Raw genomic sequence first — 17,552 nt, forward strand, 5'->3', positions numbered from 1 at the left:
CTCAGTGACCTGATTATGTCAGGAAGTGTCAGCCACCAAGACGCTACAAAAGCACAGAGCATCCCGTCAAGTCCATATCCTCAGTGATCTGTTCCCAGTGCTCCAGGCACCTTGTGAGCCAGAGAAGTCCATACTGTCTCATTAGCTATGTTTAGGATCAAGGTCTCCTTTTCAGACAATACTTTCTACATGGTCAAACCAGTAAATGTAACTCTGAAATGTCCAGTTTAAAAAACATCAATTTACGTGTGTTTTATCAGTTAAAATATCTCCAGCTGGATTAGTGTCATTTTGTTTTTGTAAAGTTGACATGATGAGGACAAAGCAAGCGTAACACAAAGAAACAGTGGTTATTATAAATAACAGAAAGTGGCATAAAAGTCCACAATGTCTGCTTTAATGTGCGCACTGTGCACCTGAGATAAGATGATTCATTAGATAGAGCCGAACAATGACAAGCACCATTGTTCAAGCCTCTGGCTACTGATGGAACAATTTTGCAGCCACCCTTAAATATGACAAGGTCAGCGTTTTACTCCGACAGGCGCGTGAGGTTAAGAGAGGGAAGGGTTTGTTTATTCCCAAAATGCTTAATATATGGAGGGTGGCGGCCAGACTGTGGACAAACAGCTTTGAGGCAACATGGAGTCTCGCCACGAGGAATCAATGAAAAAAGATCAAGAATGTAATACAGATGGTCCTTCTTGAGCTGGACATTAATACTGTGTATAACAGAAGATCTTTTAGGGGCTCCCAACCACTGCAACTACTTTAGTTATGAAACTTTGCTTTATGAAAGAGAACTACTTCATGTTTTGCAAATTATCAGATAAATACACTTTCATATTCTATTAAGACTGCGTGTAACAGACCAACACACAGAACCATATAACTATGGTTCTGTGTGTTGGTATATCAAATTTTTCTCTTGCATTTGTCCCAACAACCTTAAATTAAATCCAACTGCCCATAATTAGATCCCTTTCGGAAGTCGGAAGAAAATAGTGTGCATTTATGAACAAACAGCTTCATAAAGATAAACTGCTTGATAATCTCTGTTTGGTCTTCATTGAGATCCAAGGGAAAAGAGAAGGATTTTCAGGTAAACTGACAAGTTGAAAAACGTTTAGTAATGAGTGGAGCAGCAAGAGGCCTGTGGTAACTCCAGAGGAGCAGCAGATTTGAACAACTCAGTAGTCATGCTTTCAGGACATGCAGACTTTATGAGATATTTTTAATAAAAACACCACTAAAGATTGAAAGACATAAAAAGCAGGTTATCTCAAATGATGTCTGGGGCATTGTAAACATGTTGGAAAAGGTGCTTTTGTCAGGTAAGACCAGAATATAGCTCTACTGCCAACATACAAATGTTCTGTGGAGGAAAACTAATACTGTACATTATCCTGAACCCACGATCCTCACTAAAAATACTAGATCACAGCATATTCATGCACTGAAGTGGCTTACTTCTAAAACTGGAACTAAATTCAATCGAGAATCTGAGAGGAGACTTGTAAATTAAAAATGTTAAATAATCCTATACAAATTTCCTGCAGCTGAATTATGATGTGAATCATCAGCAAAATTCAATCCATAGTTCCTTGGAATGAGGTGCACCTTTGGCAAAAATGCCATTAAAATCTGTTCATAACTTTTCAAGTTATCCTGTAAACAGACAGAAAAACACACACACTCAAACTCCACTAATGACACCACCTCCTTGGCGGAGGTAATAATTACAAACTGCATTACACTCACCTGTCCTTGTGCATTCGTAACAAGCTGCCCGGTGGCTCCTTGCAAATTTGAGAGGGTGTTGCCGAACACCTGAGATCCAGCAATTGACCCCATGGCGGCTGCTGCTGCCACTGCTGCCTGGCTAGCCAGAGGGTTCAGCTGGAGAGGACAAACACATCATTTATCAGGAAAAACATCTGCTTTTTTGTACACATTTATTCTACAACACAAATGTCCAAAGAGGTCAGCAAACCACATCCATACTTTCTTTTTGTTGTCCAGAAGAGAAGAGGCTAACTGCAAAGAGGTCTTTATAGTCCAGCAGTGAGGACCATGCAGTTTATCAAACGTTTCCCAGAGGTCTGTGCCCCTGGACCCAGTGGGAGGCTCGAGGGTAGGGAGGAGCAGTGAAAACTGAAGGGAGGCTGTGAATAAGTGGCCATTTTACCACTCTAAGTGCTTTCTCTGGCCTCTGGGGCTCCCCATGGGCTAAGTCTAGTCCTTCGACCCTCAGCAATGGCCCTCCCACACAGGCTCTCACAATAGAGCCAGGCAGCAAGGCTATGCATCACTGTATCGTCTGTTGCTTCAATAAACTTGGACTAAGAAATCCCCCTGCATCAAAAGACCCTAACAGAGTGATACTGTAGAGGCAGAGGAAGGTTAAAATGACCATCTGTACATTGCTGTAATGGACTCATTTAGTTTGGCCCATGGTGGAAGAAAGAGACTTCTTGCATTGAGAAGAGGCTGGAGAGCCAGTCACATTTCTCAGATTACCCATATAAATCAAGCTAACCACTTATTAGGGGCTGAAAATGCACTGCTGATTTGGTTGTATTGCAGTAAAGCAAAGTCTTATTGAGCTGAATAAGTAGATCAAAGACAGAGAGAGCAGAGCTCCCGATTACTGGACAGAATAAAGAAACTGGCTGCTTTCTCCCTGCTGCTAACCCTGATTTCCTACTTAACTCAAATGAGAAGACTAAAAGAAAAAGGAAAGTTAAAGCAGAATGTAGTGAGGTGAAAAAATCCAGCTTTTTCATACTCTCTACATTCTGTAGAGAATTCAGCTTTGTTCATAGATCCGGATGCCATTTATTCTTTCTTATCCCACCACCATATATTATTACACTTTCTGAAATCAAATGATGAAAAAATGCCACAGAGCGATCAATACTTTTTCATTGACAGTAAAGGTTAAGCACATTAAGAATGACACTGCATTTGTCTTATGAAATCATATTTCATGTTGGTGGCCTCAAATTGGCCGTGATTGATATTGCCTCCTCTCGTCTGAAAGTCATCCAGTTTTTCCTCGATAATCGCAAGATTGTCTTTTATGTGTTTCAGTGGACGCCCTTTGGGAACCAGGAACATCTCAAATGTTTGAAAAAAAAGAAGCCCACAAGTCTGAGTCATTCGGTTTTTTAGTCCTGAAACTGTGGTAAAGTGTATTTCTAAATTTACTCTCATTTCTGATTTTAACGTTTAACCTTTTTTTCTTTATCATTTTATTATTATATTGTTTATTTTTTGCTCAAACTCTGCAGTACAGAACTTTGATCCAACACCTACTTGTTTGTAATTAAAATACTGAAATTCTCCTCTATCATGTCACATTATTAACTGTGCAGCCCTTTATTAAAAACATACTGTACACAATGGCTGTGTCCGAACATCCGCCCAAACCCCTAAATCCCTCAATCACTATATATAGCTGGGACTATATAGTGGACTTTATAATGAACTCAGTTAACCGACCGTTTGGACAGATTATCACTACTTTTCCCTCCCCTTTGGTCATGTAACTCCACCTCCCCGCACGGTGCCTGCACCATCTTTGTTATTTGTCGCCGCTTTCGGGTAGTGACAGCCAATGGCAAAGGCGCTCTGCTGTGACAACAAATCCCATGATGCTTCTCCTCGCAAAACATATCTGCTCGTCTAGTGACCATGGATGATCACTACTTTTCAAGGTGCATTGCAGGAAATTTCGACTCCACAACTTTTTCATCCACTAGACATTTGGACACTCATCTGAAATGGCCTAACCACCATATAGTGGTTAGGGTGGACATTCAGACCATCCAATGTGATACAGGGGACGGTTTTTTTTTGAGCTTTTAATATTTTCAAACATGACTTTAAGTTGGTCTTGTAAATCAGAAAAACATATTGAATCATCAAAAAAATTTGATTTTTTAAAACAGTTTTAGTGTTTTCCGTTCTTTAAACTTGAAGAGAGAGACTGTACCAGTATCAGAAGCCTCTTGTCTATCTCTGACCTGATATCGCAGGATACTAACCCCACATGAGTGGAGCTTTGCAGAGAGCTGATGAAACATTAAGCATTGCCTGATAAGTGTATGGCATTAAAGTCTTATTTTGTTTTCAACCAATTAACAAGTTCAACTGCAAAACAATGCATTACAAGCTGAATTGTGCAGTTGTTAAAATTATCTGCACGAACACATGTTTAAGTATGTTTAGAAACAGATACAGGTGTCCGGTTAAAATATTGTTAGAAGCAGAAGACTGTCCTGTAGAACCCCAAATTTGGACAAAGTGCTGCTGTTAACAGGAACGAATACAAGAGAGTCCAAATTTTCTCTGGTTAGTGTGTTAATAATAACCAAGTGACACTGGTGCCAGGTAGGTCTAATTTTACAGCATGTTAAAGCTATTTTCCAGCACATGTAAAGCCGATAGAACTGACAAAGACTCCTGGTGTCAAAATGTCTTTTAAAAAAGTTAAGTTTAAGTCCAGTACCCTTCCAGTTTAAGCCTATTTAGTGATGAAGAAAAATACGGAATTATAGTGAGGTATTAGCCCCACAAAGAGATTTTTTAGCTGCAACAACCAAAAAAAAAATTATCTCCTGCATTTCATCCTCATGATATATCTATGCCAGCATTGATTGGAGCAAATAAATATTATTTTCTTACAGAGCAACATGGCAAGATTTTTAAGGCATGATTGTAATAATTTTAAAAGTATGATTTTGATTGCCACCCTGGATTCGTAACTCAGGGTATTTTTTTCTAGCTAAAAATAAAAATTGCTGCTTGTAAATGTTGGAATAGTGGGAGGAAAGCCAACATGGTCAGTTAGGCAGAGTTAAACAGAGGCCACATATCAACACAATGATAACGTGATCCGCTCAGGCGAGCACAGCCAGAGTCCCCCCTGAAAATCTGCTGTGCTCTGTGTCATTATGTGAGTGATAGGCTGTTAGAAAAGCCTTTAGATATATTTGAAATATCATCATCACGTTTCATTCAATGATAGCCCTCTCAGGTGCTCTGTTATTCTGCTAAATCTTTGTGAAAAGAAAGCCGACTTCATTGCTACATCTCTGGCACAGCATAATATGGATAGCAGTTAGAAGGAGAGCCAGAAATAAGGAGAGGCAAAGCTTTGCTCAACACCTAACCAGGTGATTTTCCACCACGGTGACTCCTCTCAACACCTCGGCAGGAGGCACAAAATGACAGAGCTGGGCTTGTATTTGTACTGATTGCATGTGTTGGAGGAGATAAACAGCGATCTTCCAGTTTGTAGAGCCTGCATATTAAAGATTGTGTTTCTTTTCATTCACTGTGAAAAGGGCAAGAAGATTTTCGGCTGTTCAGTCCTCTCTGGACAATACACCTGTTATGATCTCAGCAAATTGCAGAAAACATCAAAGACAGATATTTTGTTTTTTTTGTATAAAGAAATCGAAGTTGTACCTGAGAAATGCCTAAGAGACAGAATCGGATGGCTCTCAGCTCCATCAGCTTGAAATAAACTCAAAAGTAGATTTTCCAATTACTCATCATACTGTAGTAATCGCTAGGTCTGGCAAGGGCAACAAAATTCTTCAGGGTTCGAGTTGTTGATGTTACTGAGGGAAGATGACTCATGTTAACTGTTTGCAGTTTTGGTAAGGTGTTTTAAATCAAGTTAGTTGACAAAAAAGCTATTAAAGAGGTGACAGTGATTAGGTCAGGGAGAGAGCACAAGACCTTCCGTGGATAACAGGAAGGCTTTATCGAGTCCAGCAAAGGAGGTACATTTAATCCAGTAGAGCTTCCAACCTCTTTCTCTCATGGAAGATGTAGGATTTGGAAATATTGGCAGGTTTATGCATTGAGTTATGAAACAGGCCACAATATGTGTGAACAGTGTAGTTAAATATGTCCCTGTAGGGGTGATGGTGGCTCAGCAGGGGCTTGTTCTGTGGGCAGTAGGTTGCTGGTTTGACCCCTCAATCTGCCCCTCTCAGTTGTTGTGCCTTTGTTGTTGTCCCGCCTTGGCTACCGTCTTGGTCAAAGGGCCAAGTGGTACTGATTGTTTGCAGCATCACTGCTGTTCGTCTGCCCCTTTAGTCAGCCCTCTTCTTTTAAGAAAAAAGATAACTTGATGGACATAATATAAAATGGGAATGTTATGTCAGTTGTCTGGCTTCAGGGCTGTGTAAAATGTATTCTCTTTATTCATCGAAACTGTGTCAAAGTGAACCCAACAGGTTAAATTAGCAGTCAATACCACTCTTGTTTCTCCTTCGGAGGAATGTCCTTTATCTGAAACAACAAGGAAGCTTCCCCAGTGTGATTCCAGCCCACCATCCCTGTCTCCTCCCTGCTCTTTCCTACTCCAGAGTGAATGTAATCAGCTGTGACATGAGAAAACACGTTCTCTGTCTGTCAGAACTCTGCTAGTCCTCTGCTGACAGTCCTCTACTGACTCTCCTTCTCGTCCTTCTCTAAACCCCTCGATCCCCCACCACTCCAACTGCCTCCCCCTCCTCACATCCGCTGTGCTTATGAACATCAAAATGCCATTAGGCCCTCCAAAACACCTCTGGTCCCTTGGCCGGTGGGGCTTCACACTGAAGTTGTGCACTCTGAGCCCCGCGAGCTCTGACTATTGCTCACCGATGGGCCTCAGCTTCGGCCGCTGTGAGAAAATAAAACTCAAAAAGAGCCATTCTGGAGGAAAAACATAGAGAAGTGAAAGACGGATGGAACAACTGGGGCAGATAACACCCGGCAGAGTACAATAATGCAGCATCTGGCGACAGTTGAAGGTTGTAATTGCTTAAGGCAGTGGAGAGGGATGGGTGTGGAAGTGGAGGGGGCTGAGGTGGCACGTCGGCCTTTAATGGAGTGATGTCATATGAAAACTCCGGAATGACAGCTAGTTAACAGAGGAGGTTTGGCTGATCAAATAAAATGCATTAACTCCAGGAAATGGCCATCGTCGAAATGGCCACATCTAATGAGGTAAAATGCAAATGAAAAGGAGAAAAGTCATGAAAGCGTTTAAACTAACTATAAAGGGATGATGGAGTGCAGGACAGTGGCCGTCAATCTCCCCACTCATTACCTTCATGCGAAATTAACAGGAGCTTTAATCATTACATAAAATTTGCTCCGGCCCATTTGTTGATAATTGTAAAGGAACACTGGTTCAGAGTGGGTCCTTTATCATCAATCACATCCTGCAGTACATTTCATATAGTTAGAGAACACTGCAGGTAATAATATTAAACATGCTACAATTTCTTACACTGTTCTCTTTCAGGGAAATGATCTATAATGTTTAGCTGTTTCCAGATGTATTAAATCTGAAACTACTTGGTGATAAAGTAACTACAGGAAAGTGCTGACCGTTTCAGCCTCATGAAGTGACATATCTGGTGCAGTTATTTCTGTGCTACATTGGCGCTGGGTTGGAAATCATGGCAGCAACCAGAGTAGCAGTAAATCTACTGCTGCTCCAGCTATGATTATAAAGTAGCAACAAGGGTATGTTTACAGTCAGAGTGAGAAAGTGAGTCTTAAGATCAGACCTTTGTGAAAATATGAGCTGCATTAACATTTTCCAACCTTTCTATTCAGAATGTCTTTTTTCTACCAGGCTGATTAGATCCAGTTTCTTTTGATTTGGATGGAAATTGCATCTCTTTTCACTCTGCTGTTGTTTGACATATAAATATAGCATTTGAATGACTTTAATATCCTCCTAATCAATGTCCAGTGATCTTTTGATGTCCTCAATTCAATATAGGAAGGGTCATCCATGCCGCAGCTTTATAAACACAATAAAGGTAAATGATTACTCCCCTCTGTGGTGTCCAAAAATACAGCCAGTAATGAAGAGAAATGGTGGAGTTTGAGGAGGAGGCCTGTCATGTGTCATTGGCCGACTCTAAGCTTGAAGATTAATCACAAGAGAGGGGCTCTGTGGCTAAGATGTGGTCACCCTTGATCGATAAATCCACCACCCTCTCTTCCCTTCTCCTGTGGCTCTCTGCCTTACCGTCTTTCTCTTTATCTCCAAAAGAACACCTCAGGCTAAATCAACATAAGTGGAGGGGCGAATAAATGAAAAGTACAGTTCCAGTGAGAAGGTTAAACACACTTATAATAGGAATAAAAGTCTTATTATATCTGTCTTTTAATTATGTATGTGAATTGATCTTCTTCCACAGTGGTATAATTTACAACAATTGTAGGGAGTGCACAAGTTTAACATTGATGTGAATTTTCTCTAATCTACAAATGGGGATATTTATACATACGGGCAAAAAAAAAAAATAAAAAATGCAAAAATGTATCCCAACTTACATTCAGCTAAATACTTCTCAGCAAGATCTACCTCAACCATACTCTCTTTGTAGCTCCCTCAGGGTTAGTTCTAGCTGGGTATATTTTGACATACTGTATCTTTCCATCAGAATTTGGAGAGTTTAGATAAACTCTTTAGATTCCAGCGATAGATCTGCCCCAATTTGCAGCTGCCCATACAGAGGCCAAAATCCCCAAGGAAGAAAAATAAAAAATTTAAACGGGAAAAATATATTATATTAACATCTATAGTCAGAGTCAATAACTTGTATATATATATATATATATATATATATATATATAGAATATTTATAGATATCCTTCCCAAAACAAATAAACCGGGGAAATAAAACCAATAATCAGGAATAAAAAGCACAGACATAAAAAATCTTTCCATACATTCAAACAGCTCTCAGTAGATTGCAAAAATATATACCAACCACAGCTTAGCCTGACTAAAACGCTTTGGAAAAGAATTTCTGATAATATCCTCCAGAGACCACAAATGGGACTTTTGACTTGGTCTATGAGGAGGGCATAATGTAACAACATTGCATTAAAAGGGTCTTTTTACAGCGTGGCGGTGCAGCATGGCTGTATTCCTTGTGTGAGCCCGGTGCTCTGTTTGCGGTCACTAATGGGCATCAGAAATTACAGGCAGTGGAATCGCGCCCCGCGGGGGGACTGGCCTCCTCAGCGGAGCGGAGCACTTAGATGGTGTCTGAAAGGCTGCTGGAGGAGAAAGGGGGGAACTCAATGTCACAGCCCTGCCTCATAATTAAAGAAACCCTATTCCTTATCCACTGTTAGGTGAGCCCTGGCGCGGCGCTTCATCCGAGGGCTCCCATGTGGGCGTCTAATGCGAGTTGCCCCCGGTGTGCATGTGGGCTGATCGGGGGAGCTTTGCCTTTCTGCTGGGTGTCTGAGCGGGAAGCCCTCTGCACATTTCAAAAGTAATGGGGCCAGGTTTATAAGAACGGCAAACCTTGGAAAGTAAAGGAAGCATCAACTGTGTGATGGCTGAAAGGCCAAAAAACCAAGAAAAGCCACAAAGTTGGTACAAGGTTAAAAATGGGAGCCATTTTTAAAAGTGAAAATGTCCACAGAGTTGCCGAAACAATCACTGAAATATGATAAATTTAAGTTTCTTCTTATTTAGAAATTCAAGGTTCATCGTTGCTTCTTAAGTCTGTAGATTTTCTCCCTGCCTAATCCCTCATTTAAAGTAAATAAAAGTAGTAGAGCTGTCATGGTCAGGTTGTTTTCCTCATCTAGCTCCCATGCTTTATAATTATTCATATGAAATGCGGTGCTGTTGATGGGCAACAGTCTTATTTTCTGCTTCAGTCAACAGTGCACATTTGTATTTCTAAATTGTGCAGCGCTTGTTATGTAAGGCAATTTTCTGCCTTCTTAAGAGCCAGATCTGCTGTGCATTAATAAGAGGCCAAGTTGAGCTGAGGGGGCCTGTTCATGCTCTACACCACACAACCACATCAAAACGCTGCTGCTAGCACTCAGATATTCATACATACATACATATATGCTCAAACTTTTTTTAACAGGGCTGGACTTAAAACAAGTGACAATTTGGATAATACTTGGGATGAGAAAACGTTTTTTCTTCTACTTTAACTCTTCTAGTTCCTTGCAAATGCAAAGTCAAATTTGTTTTATGAAATTGTCAAAGAGGAGGCATGTTTACCAAATCCAGAAAAATTTAACCAACAATGTAACACTTTTGTTAGGTGTTAACTTGAAAATAAATTGTGATATAAATTGCAAAACAGCCCTAGTTCACCTTTTTGAAATTTAAAAAAACCTGCTCCCCCAATATAACAGACATTTTAAAATGTCACACTTTCTTCATAAATTCATGACGGGTTTTAAAATCTTTATCAGGAGTTGTTTGTCCTGTTAGCTCATCAAATAGAATTAATTTAGGGATAATTCTCTACAATAATAAGTCTATTAAGAAAAAAAAATTGGAAGGAAGGTAAGAACAATGATTGTTGGTTAGATGGATAAAAATACTGATATTTTTCCAAACCCCACATCCTTATCCCTATCTGGAAACAGTCGTTACATAATTCCAGGCTCTTTAGAAAATCTGATATTTAATAACATTCCAGTTTTATGTATATATTTTTTACAACAGCTTTCAGTGTTTTCCGATTGGTAAGACATGAAGCAGATGGAGGGTATCTTCCCTCTCAGCTTAAGTGACTCCATTACCTCTGACATGCTGCAGTAAGAGCCGCAGCATCCACATTTCAGCATGTCATTTTAATTTTGATTTAATATCCAACAGAACGATGGACCCCCGTTTCGCTAAATTGAATGAACACTGCGTTTATCTGGAAAATCAATGAATAGGCGCGTGGGGCTCATTTACTGCACGTGTTATTATAATGGAAGAAACTCCCACCACCCATAAAAAAAGAGGACATTTGGAGCAAATTGGACAGAGCATATTTTAAGGGCAAGCAGCAGAAAACAGTTATGAGTGTCTGACATTTAATGACGCAACAAAGATGGGCAGAAGCTTTAAGAAGGGAAGGCAGGGTGGAGAAAGGGTGGGTGCAGGATGATGGCAAAGAGGTGAGGAAAAGACGGAGAGTGCAAACAGCCAGGCCTCTGAAAGGCCGTTGTGGTTGGCGGCAGATGACCTTGGTGACGATGGTTTTTCACCAGAGGCTTCTAATGAAGGCTGATTGCTGGGGAATATTGAGGGAGCCACGGGAAGGAGAGGACAGCGAGGGGAGGGGAAGGGGGGTTCGAAAAAAGCTGAGAGAAAGAAAAGGATGGAGGAGAGACTCAGGTAATTGCAGCACTTGTGGGTTGAGGCCCTGCGGTACTGTGATGTCGGGGTGCAGTGGGGAAGAAGAGAGATGTCTGTGGACACTTTGGTGGTAAATTGTGGAGCACTGGGATAGGGGGCAGGCCCCTAGGCTGTAATTACCCCTATGAGTGTGCGGATTGAGAGTGGACAGGGCCGGTGTGGAGCTCTGACAACGATCAAGGAGACAACCGTGAGGAGGAGAGGGACAGACGGCAGGAGCCTGACAGACAAGGAAGACAGGACGCCTGGGCCACAGAAAACCAGCCAGGCAGACACTGGACCGAGGTCAGAGGCTATTAGTGAACACACAACATGCTGGTGACAAGACAACTATGACAAGAACAGCAGAGCTCAGGGTTCCTCCAAGTTTTTCATTACAGATTTTTTCAGCTGTTCCCACTCAAATAAAAAAAATAAATAAAAGCTTTTTTTTTAAACAAAATTCTGGATGTTTGAGCTGTGCTATGGACCTGCTCAAATAGTATTTGGGCTTAATTTTTAAGGCTTAATGTTGCAAGTCTCATTTTAGATATTTGAATCAATAAAAGATACCAAATTATCTTTTAAGATAAAATAATCTCTATAAACATAAATACAAATTATACTATAGCCCTACACTGTGCATGCAGTACTACAGTATTAGAAGTTGTATTTTGTTCATATAGGACCTTACTTAACCCTGTATCGCCAAGTGTATCATATCTGATACATGAGATTTTTACCTCTACATCATCGGTGTGATATTTATGTTCTTGAAAAAGCTGGTGTATACAATAGGATCAATAACAGCAGAGAAAATGCATAAATTATACAGAAATGCCCAATGTGTCCAAAATGGTACAAATTAAAATGCCAATGGGAAAACTAGTATGTATTATTGTTTTTATCTGTCAGAATATTCAATAAACATTGCAATCTCAAAAAGTTAGTTTTCTATTTTTATTTATTTCATGGTTTAGGCTTTATAGGGTAAAACTCAGAATGTTTAATTATTTGTCACTTTAAAACTGGTTTAACAACCACAGGTCCAGGTAAACCTGAATTTAAAGGTGTCAAAAGACCAGATAGGCGTTAATATTGCCTATTTATTATAAATAAGAAGGTTTTAAATTAGTATAAAAATGCGAAAAACAAGAACAAAACAAACAAAAAAAACCCAAAATGCTTATAAGTGAAATGTTCTATAAAGTTCCTATCAAGCGTTATTTATATAAACAGGAAAGAGGAAGCAAACCAGTATTTGCTAGTTAATTAAATTTTTCTTCTGTTTAAGTCCCAACTTAATACTGACACACAATCTATGGATGAGCTAAAGATAAGTAAAGTGGTTCCCAACCTTGTTCCCCTGTGACCCCAGTCTTGCATGTTTTAGGTGCTTCCTTGTTGCATCACACAAGAAAAGAATGGATGGATAACAGGTTTCTGCAGCACTTCATTGCAGAGGAGGAGCCCTAATTTGAATCAGGTAATCTAGAACGGAGACATATCTAAAACATGAAGGGTAGGGGTCCCTGAGGACCAGGGTTCTGAACCACTGGATTAGAGTAATGGTATAGACAGACATAGAACTTATAGATAAACACAATACCTTAAAAATACCACTGGAAATCTACAAAAAAAAAAAAAAGGTTAGGAATTCTAAGAAGGTTTGAGTACATTGTATTTATCAGGCACCTTTCAGGACTTCTGTGGAAAAATCAACAAAACCAAGAATGGCAGAAAAAAAAAAGAATGGAGATGAGACTGAGAGCTAATTTAAAAAGAAGGTGGGATTTGTACAAAAATAGTTAATGTTGTAAATGTGTAAAGGGAGAAAGTTCCAGAATCGAGGGGCAGAACGGTTGAAAGCTCTGTATCCCATGGTGGAGGAACGGTGAGGCTGATGGATGATGAGGATCTTAAGAGTCAGGCTTGGTCTGTTAATATAAAGGGGGCCATTGTGACATACAGTAAGGACCCAAGGTGGTGGATGGCCTTGAACATGACAAGTATTATTTTGAAGCCAGTAAAGCTGTTGAAGACCAACAGAAGTGATGTGATGAAAAGATGATGTTCTGTGATTAGCTGTGGATCTCTGTTCCAAGTGTTGCACTGATTCAACTTTTTGGCCCCGAAATCGATACCGGATACCTGATACCCGGCTGTGCTGTATTGGCCAATACGAATCCCATACCGATACCATCTGTTTAAAATTGATGTGTGTATATATGAAGAACTGCATACTACTTGGATGTAAAATAATTGCCATCATGGCTTCGTCAAGCTGCTGCCTACCTTTGTCAAGCAGGAAAAAGACTAATATTAAGAGAATTAGAACTTTTTATTGCCTACCTGGAATGGGTGACAATATTTAAATAAACTTTTGGCTCTCAAAATGGTACCCCTGGCCGATACCGATACCACCATTTTAGAGCTGGATCTAGGCCCAGTCCGATACTGGTATTGGTATCGGTCCAACACTATTTCTAAACAAGCGGAAGTTTCTGTATAGGTCTAGGACAACGAGACAGGAAGCCATTGCAATGATCCAGATAGGAGCTGACCAGAGAATGAACCAGGACAGCAGTGCAGTCAGCAGTGAGTGAAGAACGCTGTTGGTTTATGTTGGATACATGGAGGTGTGCAGACCAAGTAGCATTATTACAGAGGGCAGTCAAGGGTGAAACTCAGGCTACAGGGTTGATTGCTGGAAAACAAATTACAACGTTTCAATTATTTAATTATCTAATTAACACTCCTTTTTATTAGGTCTATCATATTTGGAGACATGCTCGTCTGATTTCCTATCTGAAACATTGTCTAGGTTTTGAAGAAAATAACTTCATAATTATAATAATATAATAACTTCATAATAATTTCATAACTAAATGTTTTAGGGGTGTGAACAATATGCGATTGAACTGTAAAATAATATCATCAATTTGTTTAGTTTTCTTAGTCCCACATTCATCCAGACCTTGAAATTGATAAAAGAAAATTCCTGTTCAAGACAGACCCTGAGAGTTTTGAATGGGAGAGGACATAATGTGAGTAATAAAAAAAAGGAAAAAAATTAGATCAGGGAGGGATTCTAGGGGTCCAAAGGATGTCGTAGCAGGGTCAGGAGGGTCTGGGCACACTCAGTGGAAGTAGAGATTTGATAGGCTGTCCTAAGTTTCCCATTGCCATGGATCAGTATGTAACGCCTCCCCTTTCCCTGCCTGGGCTGATGTAACTCACTGGAGTGGCAAATTACACCAGACCTACAGCTGTAGCCCGACATTATGATTAATTTGATCAGTAATTTCTCCTGTTTTTCATTTTAATCGCCGCGACCATTCTGCTGTGGCAGGTCTTTCAGATCTAATTAAGATCAATTCCGGTGTAACAGACTTGGCGCGCCTTTACCTTGTCAAATCCCTGAGCTCTCCGGGCGTGGAGAAAACCCCCAGCTCCAATCAATCAACTTCCAGCAAAATCCAACTCGCTTTTGCAATCAGCCCATTAACGCACTTAAGCAAATTTCATAATCCTCCTCCCTCTTCCTTCCATGTACATTTGTCATCACTTTGGTGGCTATTTTAGGCAGCTGCAGAGTGCATCCAACATCACTGTTAAAAAGTGAGTGGGGGTGGCACAGAAAGTTAAATCCTTCCTCCATTTAGGATAATTAGCTGCCGTTATCTAAGCCAGACCTTATTGACTAATGGTGACATGATCTGTCGTGGCAGGATTTGTATTCTAACAAGGACATTAATGAGGAAGGTAATGAGTTTGGTCACAGAAATTAAAACCAGAAAAAAAGCTCAAGGGATGTAATGAGTGCTTTGGATTTTCTCAGTACCAGTTTACAATGAGTATCACACGTCTCCCCTGAGAGGGGAGCTACAATAAGACGTTAATTGGAACATAATGAATGTTTGTCTCTAAGCAGCTTGGCATTATGTTTGCAGCAAATAGTTGAATGGCTGAGTGATCCTACTTGTCTGGATAATGCCAGCAGGAAATAGGGGGTGTTATCATTGCTTTATGGTAATTATGACTGCACTTTAGAGCACAGGCCAGGTCATCTGGGTAAGGCGTGAATAAACTAAAATTGCCATCCTCTGACTTTATTTTCAACATTTAAAACCCCAACAACAAATTAAAACCTGTTAAAAACCTCTGCTGCAATTAAAGTAAAAGACTACTAAAAGACCATAATGATTGTGGACATCCACATTTACTACAGACCAGTGTGCATGAAAAGGTTCAAATCAGTGTTCATTAATGCTGTTTATATTTTAGAGAGCTTTAACATAAGCCTCTTTCCTACTGAAATTAGCGGCTTAACGCAGATTTTTTGAACGCAGGTTCGATCCGCTAACAGTTGACATTTGGCTGCTTTCCCATTGGCAAAAAAAGCGGGATCTGAGGGGCCTCTGTCCCCACACCACTGTGCGTCTGGTGATGCCATCCCGCTGGGTTAGTCTTGATGATGTCAGCAGTGCGTCAGAAATCAGGAAAGTAAACAACTGAAAGCAACACAGAACGGAGCCAATGCATAGTGAGTGTGCTTTATTGTGTTTCTCTTTTGTTCCACATGGATCTCTGTCACCACTCCTGCACAATGTTTAGTGAATTTAAGCAGAGTTGTTTTGTTAGATCAGACGTGAATGATGTAGTGTGGTGACGTCCATATGTGTCTTTCAATGGTATCACATAAATAAGCGGGTTGACCTGAGTCTCATGTTCTCACTGAATACCGATCAGAGCCGAGAAAAACTGTTTTTTAAGATGCTGGATGTGTTGCAGCCAGAAGAATTTTTACCAATTTTTTCTTATTTTGGGATATATGTCACCTTGAGAACCCTCTTCATCAGGCTGTTGTCCAACAACAAGGTGTCTTGAATCAGAGGCTTCTCCAGACCATTGGTAAGACAGCCTGCTACAGGAAATCATTTTGTCAACATTGTTCAGCATCTACATAAACTTGTTGAGAAAGCCCCTATAAGTTATATTCAATCTCCCTTTTTGATAAAAAAAAAAAATAAAAAAAAAAATATATATATATATATATATATATTTTTTTTTTTAACATGACAGTTTCAAAGAACCCACTCTATTGTCATTAAATGGCAGTTTATTTGGGTATAAAACACGTGATGACTTAAGCTTCTTAATGCAGAGAAAAGTAACAACACTTCCCTGAAAAGGTGACAAATTTGTAAGTTCATCTAGAGTTGAATGTTGAAGATATTAGGGGGTAAAATGCCAAACTCCAAAAACTCTGGTTCACCCTATGATACAGTTTCTGCTGAAACTATTCCTTGGAAGCATTAAAATTATAAAATCATACTACTTCTAGGAAGGAGACAGACACAGACATGTTTGATGAGAATAATGCATGTCACCAAAGAACAGTAGGAAAACACCCAATGAAAAAGTTTGCAAAAGCTACTTAGAATCATTATCCACAGTAGGTGTTGTAGCAGCATGGGATTAAAGCCCATCCACAGAGGGAGAAGCCACTGCAAAGACCTTCGTTTCAGCGGAAATGTTTTGTGGCTTAAGTAAACTAAAATAACAGTACATCTCTATAGTGACCATTATTCCTTATGGAGAAAAGGAGCTTGAGAACCACATTCTAGCTGTGAAAAATAGGATTGATAGCATCATGTTTTATTGGAGATAACACAAAATAGATGGTATTATGTGGAATGAACATTATGTGGACATATAAACAACATTAGTAATATCAGCCTAGAAGTGAAATTGTGGACAGAGATTAGTAAAGAAAATGGACAATAAAGCCAAATTACAGTTAAAGTTTCAATGTGGCAAGCATAAAGCCCTGATCTCAGAGATGAAATATGTGAGTGCAGCAGCTGATAAACTGTTACACCAGCTTCTACTGGAGCTAGATTCAAGTAAATTGTTGTAACCTAATATGTTTGACCCAACTCACAGAGGTAAAGGTTATTTCTGCAAAAAAAAAACAAGGACATTTTTAAAGTCTGACTGTGAAAATGCTCATCACCAATTCACTAAAACCTTTTGATCTGTCTTTCAGTGAACATAAATACTTTTTATATCATAATTGAGCTGAGCTACAGTGTTGGAACGTAACTGGTTTCAGCATACATATATGTCACATGGTAATGTTACATTTCAAAAATGTTTCATTTCAAATGAACGAAAAAAATTGAAGCTTTTTTTAACCTTAGGAACTGTGTTGATAAGTGACCTAATATGGTTGTTTTGGGTTAAGTTTCAGTTCAGATGTTTCATATTTGATATTTAGTTAGTTTAATTCAGTTTTTGCATGCAGTATATCGTCTCTTAACAATAAATGCCATTTTAACACACAAAGTGAACCAAATTATAGCCAGGA

At 39.6% G+C, this 17,552-nt stretch overlaps 1 protein-coding gene across 3 annotated transcripts in view; it reads right to left on the bottom strand.

Annotated features, from left to right (window-relative positions):
* pou6f2 (POU class 6 homeobox 2) overlaps positions 1-17,552 on the bottom strand; it is a 118,202-nt gene that overhangs the window by 29,053 nt on the left and 71,597 nt on the right. For all 3 annotated transcript variants that reach the window (XM_038297900.1, XM_038297898.1, XM_038297899.1), the window contains one exon: positions 1,762-1,899. In XM_038297900.1, coding sequence (XP_038153828.1) covers positions 1,762-1,899 — 138 coding nt within the window. The remainder of the gene's footprint in view (positions 1-1,761; positions 1,900-17,552) is intronic.

Source organism: Cyprinodon tularosa, unplaced genomic scaffold (genome assembly GCF_016077235.1).
Source record: "Cyprinodon tularosa strain WSP-4 unplaced genomic scaffold, ASM1607723v1 ctg4, whole genome shotgun sequence".
In the NCBI taxonomy this organism is placed as follows: domain Eukaryota; kingdom Metazoa; phylum Chordata; class Actinopteri; order Cyprinodontiformes; family Cyprinodontidae; genus Cyprinodon; species Cyprinodon tularosa.